Below are 19,676 nucleotides of genomic sequence, written 5' to 3' on the forward strand. Positions count from 1 at the left end.
AATGTTTACTAAAAAAAAAAAAAAAAACATTAGAATTCATAATAACAATAATGATAATAACATGTACATTTTGGTTTATGTCAATAAGACGCAAGTCGCAAGTTAACCATCCGTGATATATAAGTATAACAAAGAATACAGTTGTGTTTTATCACCGTCGGATTCGGTTAGGTTATTATCCCTTGAAATATGTGTGTATTCATTGCGATGAAGAGCATCCGACCTGCACCGATAAAATATTCACCAAAAATTTCATCGAAATTACCAATCATAATAAATGTTTTCATATGGTCGCTGTTCGTTCGTTTATTATTGGTGTGAAAATGGTCTACAACAACACTAGGAAAAAAAAAACAAAACAAATACTATAATCCAATAGAACGTATTGCGTCATGTGAGTTATATAAACAATTGTTTTCTTTGAGCAATATTATAAACTCGCCATAAACTTTACATTATTTCAATACGATAATTATCGCACTACAATTATGATACGTATAAAAATACTAGAAAATTGAATACATTTTGTAAACTTATCACATTTCACTAAACATATTTTTTATCTCGCCCGCACCGAAAGTTTGGTCTTCGACCGCGGTCGAAGCATTGGAAACTGATATTTTTCCTTCCAGCGGTTGGTAAAGTGGTAATCCCCGTAGTGCCCGACGGTAAAGTGGAAAATCCCAGAAAGTGCCATGCAGAAAAGCGAAAATCTTAAAAAGTGCCGGGCGGCAAAGTGAAAATTCCCAAAAGTTCTGGGCACGTATTCCCAGCACAATCAAAAACTGAAATGTATACACCACGGTCCTTGGAAAACATTTTTTTGGTCAAATCTTCGTTCATATTACAGCCTCCTTGCATAATCGTTTAATCACATTTCATTTTCACCGTTCCCGCATAAACGCGTTGAACGTAACGGATAATTACATTTATTCCATGAAATTGTTTTCGCCGAATAGTTAGTTGTTGTTGTTTCATAGATCCTTTACGTTTTCCACGAACGGCAGGAACGAGACAAAAAACAGTATGCTCGCGCGGGAACGCAATTTTCAGTGTCGGTCGAAATGCGGCCCTGGTCCGCGACCGAAACGGTTTACTTCCTCCCACGCCATTGTTGCACAATATACTATAACACTCTATAATAATCATATTTAAGCTTTTTTAAATGTTATTTCAATATTATCATTTATGACAACAGAATGCGCCCCAACTTCAGTACAGAGAAAAATGTTTTAAACATTTTTCCTTACGGATGAAGAGTGAGTAAAAGTAAAATTAAATGTGTAATTTCTGGGAAACGTTATGGAACAATATTTTATCACCCGACGAATAGTCAGAGTTGGGCATTAGTCGAATAAAATATTATTCGATTGGTTATTTGAATAAAAAATTATTCTTCATTGATTTATTCTTAATTTTATTATTGATTTTTATTTTTATTCATTATTTTAATTTGTATTATTATTCGTTATTCATTATTTGGAGATTTTTATTTACTATATTTTATTCATTATTTGGTTATTCGTTATTCATTATTTGTTATTCATTATTCGGAGATTTTTATTTACTATTTTTTATTCATTATTCGGTTATTCGTTATTCATTATTTGTTATTCATTATTCCCCATAATCATATAAATAATAAATTTAAATTCTAAATAACGGTCATCAGGACCGCTCTTAGGGGGGGGGCTTGCGGGGCCCATGCCCAGGGCCTCGCATATTGTAGGGGCCTCGCACTTGAATGTTAAACTTTTTTCGGAACTATGAATTGCAGAAAAAGATATAATATGATTTAATGCATAATCATTTATATCATTTTTCAATATGTAATAACTTTTATTGCTCATCGACCGACAACATTATCTCATTATATTATCTTATGATTATTATTTATTATTTATGAACGACCGTGGTGGTTTTTATCTCATTGACACGTGCCATTCAATGGTCACATAAACACACATATCACTGATGTAGTGGAAGAGCGGGGTGTTTTGTCAAAATTTCTAAAAATATCAAGTGTAATAAGTGGTACGATAACTGTATCTCGCACGTCTGCTTGACGAAAACCGGATAATCACTAGTAAAGTTCTTTCGTTTACGTATAAACGGGCTAGTAGTTATTATTTTATTAAAACCATTGTATTTATTTTTTTTATTAAATTTGAATTATTTAAAATGAAAATTGGTGTATAAAATACACCGCGCGTGTAATTATTGAAAAAAAAATGGCGCGTGTAGCTAAGGGTTAAATTAGTCGGATAATTAGGAGTTGGATAGTCGAAGATAAAACATTATTATGTCTTCAGCTTGAAAACGTAGATAATATTTTATCTTATAAATGTAGTCTTAGACTAAACAAACTAATAATAGCAATATTTTTGTTAATAGGAACGATAATTCCGACTGTCAGTTAGATAAATTATTAAATATATGACTAATAACTAATATAATATAACTATTCGGAATAGTTAATTATAATATCTTATATAAATATAGACATTGATAAACATGTAAATAAATACATAAAATTTAGTATAAATTATTGTATAATATATATATATATGAATGTATATATGTATATATATGTATATATAAAAGAATGCATGATGAAAATATAATTAAATTAATACTATGTACATTTACAAATCGAATATTTTTTGATGATCATCAAATGTATTGTATTATATCAGTGATTCTCAACCGGGGTAACATGTTACCCGAGGTTAACATGGACGCAGTGTAGGGGTGACACGAAATCTCCAAGGGAAAAGGAAAAAAAATTAATTTTAATAAAATCTTATTGCCACAACTGCCATGTAAATAGCATACCTTTAAGTTTGTGTCTTTGTTTTATTTAGATCCGATAAATACGTACAGTATTTTGATTTGCATAATCACTGCATTACGGATTATCTTATTTTGCAGTCGCTAGATATGTCCTGTTATAGCTCCATAACTCTAGAAGACAATCGTCCATCATTTCCACCGTTAGCCCTCGACTTCCTAAACTCTGTAAAAACCACCAGGACCTAATTTCTCATCAGTTTTCATACAAATCATTATTATGTTTTCTCTCTCTCTTTTTTTTTTTTTTTTTTAATTTGCAAATTAAAACTCTTAACTGTCAATGTTTATTGAACCATGCAACTCAAATAAATTTGTACTTATTATTTTTCTGTGTATTGTATTTTTTTTTTTTGTTATTTCAAGAATTATTCTAAAATACACAGTTAAGATTATTTATTATTTTGATGTTAGGGTGTCGCAAAGTTTTATTCTAGTAGCTGAAGGTGAAATGAACGAGAAAAGGACGAGAATCACTGTATTCGATATAAGCTAGACCAATAAAAATTGACAATCTTTCCAACAAACCTTATCTGAATCGACCAATTTAATTGTAAAACGTTTTTCTTATACTGTACTCGCTTAATTATCAGGTGCTCAGATTTCTGTTTTTATGGCTCTAATTGTTTGTGTTCAATTTTTCGTTGTTTTTCATAGTATACGACATAGATAATAGTTATAAAAATACCGAAAACGATTTCACAATATTTTTTTTCTGTTTTGTTTTTAATTTAAAATTCAATAGTTTAAAACTGTATTGGATACGCTTTAAAAGTCTTTGCCGGTAAATTATTCTTACGGATACTTAATATTTCAAAAATGACCTATATGAACACTATAAATAAGTTAAGCTCGGTCCAGAACCGTTTGTCGAATACAATGATTTATTGCTGTATACCGCTTTTTAAACGTATCTTAATAATAGAACACTGGCTTGTACCGAAGTGAGTGAAGCGAAACGAATGCCCAACACCCAGCTCGTACATATACTGCCCATAGTTTGTTTTTTTTGTTTTGTCGTCAACAAAACATTATAAAAAGTAAATCCATACTCCGGTACATTGTTCACGCAACAAAGGAAGGGAAAAGGTGTTGTTCTCTTACCGTACCGCGTAACCACCTCATTTTTAAGAATATATTGCTCTGGTTCATATTTTTTGCTTGAGATAAAATAATTAAACCAAATTGAGGAGTGTATTATACCTAATATTCTCTAAAAATTAACTATTTTATTAAAAAACTATAAAATAGTCTTTATTCCAACACCGCACAAATTATTATTTTCACACAAAATAATATAATGGATATGTAACTTACCTCGTTGTATCTTATCACGACAATGTCAGTTAGTTTTGTTAAAATAAATGTGGGTTAATAGAATATTTTTAATCAATGTTGTGTCTACTATATTTTCTGTATTGAAACTCGAAGAACAAGTATAATAATATTATAATTATTATTCGTGTCAATTGAATAATATTTTACAGTTGGCCATCCACGAACACTATATGGATAGCGAAATTTTCCTTCTCGTTTCGACGCTGTAAAACTACGTCGGCTCTCGATGTTTGAAGTGAAAACTGTATCATATACGAGAAAATGTGGTAAGTAAAATATTTTCATCGTTTCTGGCCCAGAGAAATAGGCATGATCAAGTAATTTTTTAAAAATAAAAATAAATTTAACGTATTTTCGCACGTGTAGGTACTATCGTGGAAATCCGCGTTTATTGTTCGGCAAAATTCAATGGTTCGTGAATGGTAGGTTTAAATTAAATCTTACAAATAACGTTCACTCATACGTAGGTTTATGTGAAATGTGATATATTGGATAACGTTCTGTACCATACGATTGACCAAAAAAAAAAAAAAACTCGTTGGAACAATCCATATATTTACATGTGAAAAATGTTACTTTCATGCGAACAGACTATTCGTCCCGGAAAAGAAGTTATTGTTATGTTGGTGACGTGTCGAATAGGCTCCCATAACTGCGAAAATTTCAAATTAACCATTGAATTGTCTCTAAAAAAAAAAAAAAAATCGCTTTCGAAATGGGACATACGTAAACTGCGCCCAAATAATCTTTTTTATATAAACTGCACCGAACATTTTATCGATGTTAAAAAGGTATAATGTAAACTGCGCCCAAATTTTTATCTGTTATAAATGTATAGTGTAAACTGTGCCCGACTTATTAACTTATTAAAGTCTCTATGTATGTCGCTTTCATTTAGCACAGTCTTGGAATAGAAGTATCCAACAAAACAGTTTAAATAATGACTATAAAAATAAAAATAGTGATATTAGAAGATGGTTATTTCAATGTTACAGTATACCGTTTTTAAGTGCAGGAAGTATTTTGTCAATTATTTAATGAAATCAAATCTGACGACGAAAGAGTGACATGATTTGCAAATTATTTGGTAGACATAATTATAAGTGAAGAAGCTTAGTATTCACCTGAAATATGGGCTCAAGCATCAGTGGAACCAACTTTAACCACAAATGCATGCGAGTCTTTTTATCCTCACATTAATTCCAGTTTTTATACAACTCATCCAAATATTTTCATTTTCATAGAAAAGTTAAAAGAAATTCAAATAGAAGTATACATTAAACTAAATACTATAAATGGACCATTTAAATTCCAAAACTCTAAAACAAAAAAAAAAAAAACGCGAAAACTTGGAAAATTTAATTAATAAATATAATTGTGATCAAATTCAAATTGAAGAATATGTATCCACCATTTGTTATTATTTGTAATATTTGTATTTATTTTGCTTTTTAAAATTATATTTTTTTAATTCCTAATATGTTAAAAAAATATGACATTATTAAAATAATAAATAACTTAAAGATTACTACCACGTTAAATTTGTTAAAAAAGAAAGACGTTTCGTTGTTTTTTCATTATTTGTACATTGATCACCAGAGTTTAGAATCAAGTTATTTATCTTTTAAAGAATTGCCACCAAGGTATTAAGGTACTACCGGATAATACTAATCGTGTTAATAATAAATTTGCGATAAATTTACACACAGAATCAATATTTGATAACTAGCGAACTTTGCACGTTATCGAAATTTGATAAAAATAAACACGATTATGTTAAAATTGTATCATTACTTTACCTATTTATAATCGTTAACGGCCCAACTTAAAATATATTGTAATTAACCTGCGTTCCACTAATACTTACAGTTAAACATAATATGTTTATTTACGAAATAATATTATCTTTGAATGCGATATTGTTTTTACTCGTTATTCTTCTCCGTATGTGATGCAATTGCTTATGTATAGTTATTGTAAAAATTGTTCGGCAAAACCGAAAATTGAAATCGAATATTGAAAACATCTAATGAAAGCATACGTTTTAAGTTTAAGTATATGTTCTTGATAAAGAAATTGATTATTGAGGTAGTTATCGTACAAATATTTTTTATTTTTTTTTTCATAGAGACGGGTATTATTAGCTGACAATATTTATTATATGTTATGAACACGGGAAAAAAAAAACTCTGTCCGCAACATTAAGCCGTTCAGTGAATCGAATAATATTATGTCTATCGATTTCGGTACGTTTTCGGTGATAAAAATCGTATTAAGTGATAGCTTAAGATAAGCTTCGGTTCCGCACCTAATAAATAATACGTTTCAGGTGCATACCAACTTGTTTACTCGTTGCCGTGAACGTTTTCGCAGCCTTGTCCAATGCACACAGTCCACGTAAACGCTTGACCTTTAACACGAAACCGGTTCGACACTGCGGCCACGTGATGAAACTCGTACAAAACAAATACGATTATAAATTTATATTATAAATTAACAATATACGATAATCAATGCACGTTTTACTGGTAAAACCTAATGCAAACGTGTTGAGAACTGGCGCCGGACGATCGCCGACGACGTTCAGTAGAAATATGTGCGTCAAACGATCAACGATGTGTCGATTATTGACTGCTTTGTTCGGTGAGTTTAACACAAAAACAATAATACATTTTACTATGTTATACAACGATGAGTGTAGATGATATTTGACGTACGACCTGATGTAGTTGAATGCGCCGCGTGTACGTTTTTTCACTCTACCGAAACGCTTCAATGTTGACCGGAGTGGTTTTCAAATTATTTTTTCGAATTTTCGCCTTTCTCCGGTACGTTGATTTTCGAAACAATGTTTTTAACCGTACGTAGGTGCGCAACTCGACAAATACGGATGCACAGTTTAGAATATTCGTCTTTTCGTACTGTTTACCAAATGTTCAAAAACTCTCTGTACAGTTAAAATGAGCCTAAACCTTTTGTAAGTCTATTTAACCTTGTAATGGAAATCATGGAAATCGTTCCTTATTTAGCGTAAATAAAGCTTTTGTGACTAAAATGATAATAAATAATCTCGAACATTAACATTTCACAACGCATTATGCAGGTTTAATTTTTTTATTATACAAAATGCATCGTAGTACACATCATTTTTGGCCACGTATATTCGTTTTTAATGCTCATGGTAGGTTTGAATCAAATTTTTATCTCGATTTACCGAATTATTCAGATTTACGAATTTTCTTCTTATGTAGTTTATAGTTATTTTTAATTTCTAGTAAGATAAATTATTTTTTTTCCATTGTAATTAAAATTTAACAACAAAAATAATGTTATATTTTATTAACTACAGAATACTTATCATTACCTCAACAGTATTCATCATTTATTATTAGTTAGCGAAACAAGTTATGAGATTTTTAATTTTATTTTATACCTCTATGACTTACAATGATATCTCGAATACCCAATTAACTTATTTTTACTACATACCATAATTAAATTTATTTGAATATAAAAATGAGTCATTGAACTTCAAAATTGAATTGAATAATCCGGATAATCAATGAAATCCGGATATGTCCGTAAATAGTTTACGGTTTACACGACCGTCCGCGTCCGCGATTAATCAACCATCCCTTTAATATTTTAATATGATCAATCGGGCACACATAGTACACGCGCTCATGTGGCCAGTGATTTACGTCGAAATCATTTTATTTTTTCCGTTGATTGAATTATATTATAGCAATGCAATATTACGACTAATAACGACACCGTACGATGTTGAATCTTGATGCATATTTCGGAGAAGTAGGTGAAAAAAGAAACAACATATTATGTAATTTTAATTAACATTCGTAATTATAAATAACATTTTAAACAAAATAACATAACATTTAATTAAAACCTACTATGACTAGAGTTGTAACATTAACCAGCATAGAAATGTTATTAATATAAATATTGTTCGGTGCTCTACACCAGTGCTTTTCAAGCTTTTTTATCATTTTGCGTTTTAAATTTCTAATGTAAAATTGTTATGGTCCCCCAAGGTTAACCTATACTTTAGGGCGTTGCTTTTTATTTAACATTAAAATCGTTTAAAAAATTGGACACTTTTTTTTCATTATATATTACAATCAAATTGGTATACACAAATATTTCACCGCTCCCCTAGTAATATATTAACGGCCCCCTAGAAAGTCTTAAAAGCACTGATTTACTCGTATTTAAATCACTTGTGAGTCCTGGTTACGACGTACGTAATATGGTGTATTACTTATAAAAGAAATATATATATTCGGTTAAATGCAGCGCTTTACACCTCTGTCATACACTATGAATTATGTCTATTGTTTATGTTAACCTAACCAGGCCTGTACCTCACACGTACACCGTTATGAGATGTTATAGCATATTATTATAAGAACTAAGTATTTTGGGATTACCTACTAAAATAATATGTAATGCACGGACGGCTCATGTACCCACACGGGATTCGAACAACGATGAATCACGATAAATCTGCAGAAGACAGCAGAGCAGTTTTAACCGTCAACGATTGTATTAATTTTGTTAGTTTTTATATTTTCGCAGTGCAACACGCAACCGAATGCAATAATCGCTGGATGCTGTGTGTATTAGTATATGGTTAACCGTAATTAAAAAAAATCATAACATTTTTACGACCACGTTATTATATTTGATGTTTTAACATTTTAATTTACCACTTTGGGTTGTAAATGGTCAAAAATAATGTAATACATTTCTACACGACGATTTAATACAACGTGTTGTTTTCGGTTTGATTGCAGAACGTCTTGTTTACAAGATCGATTCTTAACTTTTATATTATCATCATAATAAAATAACGTTTCGTTAGTACTATACCACCGTGTTGAGGTCAAATACTTCAATTGGCTGTTTTATTTTTATATATATTTTTTTTAATAAAATAACCTTTTATTCCTAAGAATCAAGAGCGGATTTATGGAGGTGATGTGGTGATAGCCCTTCCCCCCCCCCTAATTAGCTTTTCTTTTGGCACAGATTTATACAATTTTTTTGATATAAGAATATAGTCATACAGAAATACATACATAGTAATTATTTATATACTATCTATACATTGTCTATCAAATTATATGAATATATTTGTATAGGTACTCATAGTGGATTTAATGATGATGAGTATAGTATATTATACATATATGATAGTAATTGAAATAATATTTCTGTCCAATCCCTTCCCCAATCCCACTTAAACAAGTTTTTGGATCCCCCTGCTAAGAATAATATATAGCCAAACATATTTATTGTTTATCCACATTATTTGCACAAAGTTTAAGTTGGAGAGAGAGTTTTTATGGTGATTTAATAAAATTAGTATTTTATTCATATTATTTAAATTGAATGTAGTATACTAAACAAATAATTAACAAATATAACAACAAAAATGGAAGAAAAATAAAAAATAAAATAAATTAACAGCATTGTGTCTACTTATGTGTGCATATATAATTATTAATTATAAAACTTTAAATATATTATAATAAAGTTTACAGATATTTTACATATCACATAATAAAGTTTAAATGAACATTAAAATTAGTATTAGTTTTTTTTTTCTTTATATTTAAATTTAGAGAGTTGAATAATTTTTGTCCTATGTAATTAATGTATTTTTAGTCTATACTCTTTTTGCATAATTAATTTAAATGTCATAAGCTAAGTTTTCACGCTTATTAAGTATATCTTCCTGTATAGGAAATTTCTTTTAAAATAAACAAAATGGCAAATCCTTTGTTTAAAAGACTTACAGGTAAAATACTAGGTACTATATAATTATCTCTTGTAGATTCAGATTTATTTTTTTTTTATTAAAGGCAGTTATAAATCGTTTTATTTTGTTGAATACCTAATGGGTAGAGTATGTTTTCTGTTGTACCATATCATATAGGTATAGTTGTTTCATATTGATATATAAATTAGTACAGTAGTATGTATACAGTTCTTATAGTGTTAAAGGAAATTATTTAATTTGATTTATATAATTTTAAAATAATTGCCTTTAGCCGCATAATAATAAATGTATATTCTATCTCATGTTATGGTCAAACACCAAACCCAAATATTTTATTAGTAACTCCATTAATTCTACATGATGATGAAAAACTTTTAAGCATGAAATAGAAAATTTGAACAACTATAAATAAAACTGTAATAAAAGATTGTTATTGTTTTTATAATTTAGTATTATTTTTTTAGAGCTGAGATTTTTTATTAAACGATTTAATTCCGTGATTGCAATCGTATATACTAAACTCTATGTATTATCCGAAAATAGTTAACATGTCAGTATAGGTAGTTATTGTCCCATAAATTTACATATTTCATATGATATTTATGTATATTATAAATAGCACCGGACTAAATACACTACCTTGAGATACACCACAGTATATTTTCCTGTTATTGCCAACTAACTTATTTATTATAACCTTCTAAGTTCTATCACTCAAATGGTTTGAAAATAAATTTAAACTTTCTTTAAAAATGTCTAATCCAGGTATGATATTTTATTATTCATTATGGTCAAAAGTATCAAATGCTTTCGTGAAATCTAAGAAAACGACAATAGTTTTTTACCATTATCAAGTGCTTCATAAACATATTTTGAAACCATATATAAAGGACCTATAGTTTATAATTCTAGTCTAAACTCATTTTCATTTTTTAAAAGTAGTTTAATATTTTCTATAACTGTATTTAATCTTTATTTTACAACTTTTCAAGTATAATTGCCAAATTTTAATCAACAATATATGTCTGTAATTATTGTATATTTGTTTATCCACGTTTTTATGAAGTGGTTTAACAACTGTTATTTTAAACTAAAATAAGAACGCTTTTTCTTTTAAACTTTTATTGTAAATATAGTCTAGTGGATCTATAATATACAGTGATATATTTTTTAATAATTAAAAAATTTGTCAGAGCCAACTGCTGATTCATCTTCTAAATTATTTTTCAGTTAAGAACTTCATTTTTATCACTAGATTTAGTAAAAAATATACTAAAATTCTTATTAAAAGAATTTTAAATTTTTATATTATCTTATTTAATAATTTATATATAAAAAATTGTCATTATTAGGTCTTTATGAACATTTATCATTTTATTATCAATTACTAAGAATTTTTATTAATTTTTTATTACCTGTTATTTTATTAATTAGTTTTCCCGTATCTTTTGGATTATGTGAGACTTAGTTAAAATTATTTTTGTACAAACAAATTTTATGTTCTTTTATAAGTGAATTAAGTTTATTCCTTTATGATTTGTAATATATAAATAATGCGTTAATAAAAATGATGCTTTTTTCATTTTCATTGAAAGTTAATTTTTCGTGTGAAACGCCTGCCGTCATCCATTGTTTTATTCTTCTGTTATTAGATGTCATTTTTATATCACTAGTACATTTTTCAATAACACAATTTATTTTATTATACAATTTTTTTACTAAAACCTCAATATTAATCGTGATTGATATGTTTTATTTAATTATAAGTTTATTTACAATAAATTAAATAGTAGGAGTTTCAAATTTGTTGACAAAAATCTTTGAATCTTTAAACCATGTAAATTATAATCAACCTTATGAGACTCGATTTTTTTCTGTGGAAAAGATTTATAATTTTTTGAGGTTATTGTTCATTGATATAAATATTTGCCTTTTCCCGTTCCACAAAAATTTTTTTGTTAATTTTAATTTTCTTCTTTTCTTTCTCAGTTACTTGAATATTTATAAAATTAACTTTGATTTCTCGTATTAATATCAGAAATCAACAACAAAATAAAATGAAAAAATGCATTTACAAAAACCACCTTCACTTGAAAAAAGTACGCATTTTACGATATTTTTAAGTTTTTTTTAACTATTACCATAGAAAACATATTTTATTGAAAAATATAAATTTTATAGCTACATCATATATCAAACTTAAATAGTTTATGAAAAATTAATGACCAAGCCAAATTGTATGATTTAAATTTAGTTCCTATTAATTGTATTGATATCTTATGGCGTCAAATAGGGGGTTCTTTAAATTTAGAATATTATAATTATCAAAAAGAGAAGCAGAAAAAAACTTTGGAAATGCACTCTTTTTTCCAAATTATTTTTATTTTTTAATGCGATTTTAATTAATTGAAATGTATAAATATATAAATCGTAAAAATTCTGATTTCCATGCATTTAAAAACAATTTCATGTGCATATTTTAGTGCATTTTAATCTATACTTTTAGAGATTATACTCGTAAATGCTTTTTTTAAAGTGCATTACATTCATAATGTATATATAATCAATACTGTACAACTGATGTTTTCCGGTGATATACATAAAACTAGACATCGATATTGTTATTGAAAACCCCTTGATACTACAAACTTGTTATTTTTGTCTATATATTAAACAAGCTTATGCACTTAGCGTTTGAGTGGTCCTAATTGTGAAATACTGAGTTGGAGCAATACACTAAAATCCTAGTTTTTTATTTGTTTTGATATCTGTTGACTGAAAAAAAATTATTCATCTTATAACCATTCAATTAGACTTGAATTATTCATCATCGGTTATAATATTTATTTAACTTATTATACCTTGTAATCGGGAATGTAAGTTGTACAAAAAAACCCTATAGCGTATTTCTTCTTATTTTATAATCACGATAAACAAGTAACAGTATAAAATAATAATTATAGTATACTGTAAAATTTAATTGTTCATGGTCTTTTATTATTAAGAATATTATTATTTCTTATCTTAATGGACGAATAATTATAATTATACTACATTAGTGGGTGTTTATTTTATTCATAAATATGCACAACATTTTTATATTCTATATATTTTTTATTAAACTGTATTTTATATAATTTTAATATGTGAAACAAATTCTAAATAATAATATTAAAACGTATCTGTTGTTGATGTTCAAAAATTATAATTATTTATATGGATATTTTTACAACATTTAAGGTTAGAAGGAGTTATGAAATGCCAAAAGCCCTCTCCTGTCCCAGCCTTAAATTTAGTACTCACCAATTTCATATATTTTAGGTTCTCAATTGAAAAAATAAATACACCTATTTAAAAATATTCATTTTTTTCAAATATATTACTGTTCTAAGTAAAATTAAATGTCATCCTACTATGAGACTTATGTATTAAAATATATTATATTCGGAACTAATTCTTAATATTTCAGGACTATATAATATGAAGAGAGGTTATAGTTCAGTATTTTTAAGTTTTCAGTTTTAATTTCATCGCCTTAACACATATTTTATAATATCTTATGCGTTTATGATTACAAAAAATATTTAACGAAAATGAATATTATACAAATGATAATTTTTATATTTAAAATAACAAATTTTTTTGATATCCCAATTAAAAGTGAAGTGAATGCAAAAATCGACGCTTCACGCAAACAGTTTCTGTTGCACCAGTCTTATATCTTAAGAATAATCATAAACATTAAACATGCATCGCACAATATAATTATTGAAAACTAATCAAATTATTTTATTTTTGTCAGTGTGTTACAGCCTGTCGGCTCTATCCGTTTACGGTTATCACGGTTTTCCGCGAAATCCAGTGCATTTACCGAGTAGAAACACAAGACAATCCAATTGGTATCCAAACGGTAACGGGGAAGATTATTTTTCCGGTCTTGATCCCGGGACTGGTAACAATAACAACGAATACACGTCCGTCAGTCCGAACAACCCTAACGCTAACGGTAACCAAAATTATGAACAGCCCACCGGCGGCGATGAATATTACAACAACGATAGGCAAACAAGTACGGCGGCCAACCGCCCCACGCGCCCTAGACCCACCGACCGTCCCAACCAAGAAACGGCTTCCACCACGCCGAGTAACAACAATAACTCGGGTGTGCTTAACTCGTGTAATGCTGAATGTAAGACGAGAACCGTGATGGAATACAATCCAGTTTGCGGAAGTAATGAAATAACTTATCAAAATGTACGGTTCTTGAGATGCGTCGCAGATTGCAGCCGATTACGTAAGTAGTATACTGGCGTACTGTGGACCGGGAAGTCTAGGCAAGATTTACCATTTTAACGTGGCGAAGGAAACTTAATTGCTCCGACACTTTTAATTAGTAAACAACTTTCGTGTGTCACCGCGTTGAGTTACTTGTCGAATGCACGTGTTAAATATGTAAAACGACCAAGTATATATATGAACAAAGTTTGTCGTCACGTTCTTGTATCTTTAGTTCTATTTACCGCTCAAAAAGCACATTTATAAAACAGTCATTAAATCCCAGTGTTTATTAACTATGGCAATCTTATCCAAAGTATTAACATCGCTTTAAAAATGGTCGTCGTCAGCACTCAGATACTAGAACGTTTTTATGAAATATTGATAAGCTGTGAATTTGTTTTTTTGTAACAGAGATTTAAAATCTAAAATTATACATGGTATTTTATGGCACACTTTCAGAATTTTTAATTCATTATGCTATTTCTTCAGTTTTAGATTTTGCTATTTTTCGCTTATATGCATTACATTACGTTTGATTTATTTTATGTTTTTTGTCAATCTGGTAATTTAAATTTAATTATAAAAAAAAAAAAATTTATCGCTAGAATAGAAAATTCTCATATTTCCATTTGATTTTTTTTTTTTTGATAGATATTTTAATTTTATTTTAACTGTTAACAGAACAATACGTATAATTTAAAAAAAAAAATGATGATCAGTTTTTCTCTGCCGATTTTTCGATTTTCAAGTTTTTTATTGCACTTACTGTAAACGATTTTAAATCATAAAAGAGTATATATATATATATATATACTTTTTTTATAGTTTAATTTATAGTCTATACTGAAATATATGTACAATGTGTATATTATTTGAATTTATAGGATATATACATTGCATGGATACTTTTTTGAGAAAACTACTCATTAGTAGCATCTCTGAATTTGTTTATACATAATTACTTGTTTATGTATATATTAACTTGGTTTTTTTTTTTTTTACTGGTTTATGAAGTCTCTTAGCCAATTTTTTTTTTTTTTTTGTTTTTCTGGTGGGATTTTTAAAAATCATTAGGTAGGAGATTTGAGAAATAAATGGAATTTTGTTATTTGTCAGTTAATTATTAAATTTGTTGGAAAATTGATGGGCAAGTTTTTTGGGAATTTGAATATTTAGTTCTTTATGTAAGTTTTAATTAGTGATGTACCATGGACATCTAGTAATAAATCTGAAAAAAAATTGACGAAAGATTTTAAATTATGTTTGATGCTTGTTTCTATATTTGTATACCATACGACCCAATAGGAGCTAGAATAGTTTTAGAGATGAACATTTTATTTTTCAGATTGATTTTAAAATTGGGCGAAGGTAGTGAAGATGTGTGTTACATTATTTTCTTTTCTTTTGTGTACGTTCTTTCCATGAAATTCTTTTGTCGACAATTATTCCTGGTGTACTATAAAACCTGATCCCTAGTAAGGTACATAGCGTATAGTTCAAGTGACAACTGTTTAATCGAAAAATCATGCATATGGAAGCAAATTTTCAAAATCGTACATGCACAAATATTTAATTAACAATTACATGGTATTGATATTTGTATCTTGCAGAATCAACATCAATATGTCATATAAATATTAATATAATACCGACTTAATAATAGTATTATCATTGTATTGCACAGTATCCCGTTCGGTATAATACAATTTACTCGAACCAAACGTAGTACCTAATAGGCACTTCCTACATGTGACGGCCATGGCGTATTATTATTATTATTATTTTGATTGTTTTGTGTTTCAGCAATTTCGATGAGCTACGTCGGCAAATGCACGGCCGCAGTCAGTCAATAAATGAACGGCTATGGTACAAACTCAAAAGGTTGTTGCTCGACGGCATAATATTACTATCACTGTATTATTTTTATTTTCCACTATCTGATTACATGATTTTAATGGTAACATAGCATGTTACCATACCGTAAACATGTATAACATGTACCGTATGTTAGTTTTAAGATTATATTTTGTATTATTATATTTGGATAGTAAGCGTAAAAAAATAATAAATAAATAAATTATAAAATATGAATTATATAATATAATATAACTATTTATATATAATTATTTAATATATGTATTATATTATGCATGGGTATATATTATTATTTGATTTATTATTATAGCACTATAAATTAGCAAATAGCAATACAACCCGTAAATATGCAAAAATAAATAGCAAAATTAAATTTTGTGTATGATATCTAAATAATTTGAATCATATTAAATTTATAATTAGTCGTATCAATGCCAATATTAAATGTAAAAAGTTTTTTAAAACTATCCACGCGTATTTTTTTCAAGTATGTATCGCCGTGCACTGCGATGTCGGAGTCACATTTGCCACGAGTGCGGCGTTCAAAAAACGTCCGATACGTCCAATTCGAATTCGTTCGCATCGGACGCACTCGCCGCACTCGCCGGATTCACATAGGACACGGCGTTAGATGTTATAATAAGCCAGTTTACAGTAGGTGCACATATATGCACAACAATTAAAATATATAAACACAACGTATGATAAAGGATATAAAGTACAGTTAAATTGATTAAACCAGTAACAAGTGTAGCGATCGCTGTGTATAACACTGCGTGCTCAAAATTATTATTTAAACGACCTAGCACGTTCTTGGTTAGCTTGAGGTGATTGTGAGAAATATAGGTATTTAATAAAACACTTGTATTTTAACACTCATGAAAGTTACAACTATTTATTAATTAATACAAGAAATAGTTAAAACAGTTGTTTAACACTATATAAGAACAGTTTAGTGTGGGTTAAGAATTATGAACTCGCGGCGATATGCCTGAATATTTTTTGGTAAGTACTACATTATACTAACATTTTCCTTCCCATTTTAACAGACTTAGGACTGTATATAATCTATTAATCTATTTAGACCACAGGACTACATTTTTTTAAAATTCTATAATTTATATAATATTTTTATATACCTAATAGTATTTAAAAATTAGTGTAGTGTAATAAAAATGTTATACAATAATATTAATACAATTTTATGAAATTTAAAAGTAAATGAAAAGTAAATAATAATATCCGTAATAAAAAAAAGTAAATGTATTTTTATACTTGATTTATAATATTTTTAATATTTTTACTAACACAATTTTAATTATTTATATTTTAATGGAAAAGAAACTAAAAACAAAAAAAAAAAAACTTAAAAAAACATTTTTAACCATACCTGTGATCTAAATAGATTATAGACAGTCCTAAGTTTGTTAAACTAGGAAGGAAAATGTTAGTATAATGTAGCATCTATAAAAATCCGAGATCCAACTAGTGTAGTACTCAGTGGTTAAAGTGTTGTGGGACGGAGGGGAACGGAGTCCCCCTTTTTATTTAAGGTAAGTATATGCGTCTTCTTTAATTTAAGTCATCAAAAGTCCGGGTGGACGCTTAATGGCATTGGTCACTAAAATACAATATTGAATATACAATACTTATTATAATATTACAATATTACATAAAATGTATTTTCTTGATTTATTTGAACAAGTGGAAAAAATTTCGGAGAAATAATATTTAGGTACAACGATAAGAAAAAATGGTAGATAATTTACACCATAGGTTAATTTAATTGACGCTGTATCTAATTATAGATGATCCTCGAGCGGTTATTACCAATATCTCCAAAATTAAAGTGATAGTGATATCCACTATTATTTAGAATAAATATAAATAGAATAGAATAACTGTAAATAATATAAATATTAAATTATGATAGAGGACAGACACTATCTTAAAATATAGACAGTATACACCTTATGTGCAATTTACGTATTTGTTACTGTCTACGTCGACTAACTAGCAAGGTTAGTGATTGTTTCTTTTTAGTTTTGTTAAGTTTAAGTTTTTTAAATATTACCTTCTATGTATTTCAATTTATTTTTTTTGATCAGGCTTATGTATAGAATTATTTTTTTTTAGGGGAAATTTGTTTTTACACCCTATGAAAATAAAATTTTTATGAACATATATGTGTAACAAAAGACGCTTAGACCTCATGGGTTTCCTAAAAAAGGTTAGTAAGATTTAAAATTAGGAAGGGGAACGCTCTTTAATTTTTGATGAATATAGTCCCCCCCACAACATTTTCCCCACTTTAACCACTGGTAGTACCTATAAAAATCCAGGACCTAACTAGTACACTACCTACGATTAGCCCCTAGCACTCGGGACCCAACTCGGATGCTCCGTATACGTGAACTCCCAATGTCGAATGGATTGGAGATATGATAGCATTGATCTAATAATACGTAATTTGCAATATTCGACAAAACTAAATTAGATAAAAATAATACGCCTTATTAGGCACATTAGGGTATTTATCAAAAGTGTTGAAAATATGTTATTTAACCTTCTTGCGTCCTAAGTACATTATATATTAATTAAATATCTATTTTTATATAATGCAATGGGATGTCTTCTTTATATTATTACTATTTAGGCATACTACACAAGTAATGGTTTATAGCTAATGATTCCATATACGAAGATGGTCAGTACGTACATCACAAGTAAGCTTGAGGCCCTGAGTTACGATTCGGTTGGTCTTTTATTCTAGCCGATGTGACATAGGTGATCGGCGTGATTGAGTGGCGTACTGCATCGTACCTTTATAACATTTGGTCTATTCTGTGAAAGTCACAATTACGTGATTCACTTTATCTACTTTTCTTAACCGTCTAATTTGTGGAACAACTCAATTGCACAATATGTCACGTAAATACTATATCTATATAAGTATACGAACAATCTTATTAAACCCAAAGAACATAACGCACATCGACATTCGAGGTGTACTCGGATTATTATGTTTGTAGACACGTGGTCTGAAGAGAGCAGTTTAGCAGCAGCGTAAAGTAAATTCAACAACAATGATCGTGTAATAGGTTTAATTATGTTTCCAATGTATATTATAAATGGGGTCGGCGACGGTGACAACAATAACACCAATAGAACTCGTTTAACTCGGTTTCCTCCGGGCCCATATTGCGTAGTTACGATCTTTAAACTTCAGATTTTTCAAGGTCTACTCGTGCAGACATTTTTCCGAGCACTTACGCCCGACATAGCGTATACCATATGCACCACGTATCGGGTCGAATAACGTGAACCAGTATCACGAATCGTTGCTCGCAATTGAGCACATTATGTGCATAAGATGGGAAATTTTCATTTCGGATGCGTCCGAAACGATTTGTGCTTAAAAACCCGTGTAACAAGTGACCGCGTTGCGAAGGCAGGTACGCAGAGCGTTTTACGCGTTCGGAACGATAAATTTTACTGACGTGACCTTGCGACGGGTCAAAGTCATTTTTTT

General features: G+C 28.8%; 1 protein-coding gene across 1 annotated transcript; it reads left to right on the top strand.

Moving 5' to 3' along the window:
• Window positions 1-6,665: 6,665 nt before the first annotated feature.
• LOC112688049 (E3 ubiquitin-protein ligase cblA-like) lies at window positions 6,666-16,343 on the top strand. The gene is made up of 3 exons (XM_025561069.1): window positions 6,666-6,831; window positions 13,794-14,285; window positions 16,073-16,343. The coding sequence occupies exons 1-3, from the start codon at window positions 6,702-6,704 to the stop codon at window positions 16,120-16,122; spliced, it is 672 nt and encodes a 223-aa protein (XP_025416854.1). The 5' UTR covers window positions 6,666-6,701; the 3' UTR covers window positions 16,123-16,343.
• Window positions 16,344-19,676: the final 3,333 nt, after the last annotated feature.

Source organism: Sipha flava, unplaced genomic scaffold (genome assembly GCF_003268045.1).
Source record: "Sipha flava isolate LNK unplaced genomic scaffold, YSA_version1 36_pilon_pilon, whole genome shotgun sequence".
Lineage (NCBI taxonomy): Eukaryota > Metazoa > Arthropoda > Insecta > Hemiptera > Aphididae > Sipha > Sipha flava.

Bases quoted from the DNA above. Each gene is read 5' to 3' on its own strand.
- LOC112688049 (XM_025561069.1), top strand. From the start codon at position 6,702: ATGCACGTTTTACTGGTAAAACCTAATGCAAACGTGTTGAGAACTGGC. The intron at 6,832-13,793 runs GTGAGTTTAACA...TATTTTTGTCAG, and splicing joins ATTATTGACTGCTTTGTTCG to TGTGTTACAGCCTGTCGGCT. The intron at 14,286-16,072 runs GTAAGTAGTATA...TTTGTGTTTCAG, and splicing joins CGCAGATTGCAGCCGATTAC to CAATTTCGATGAGCTACGTC.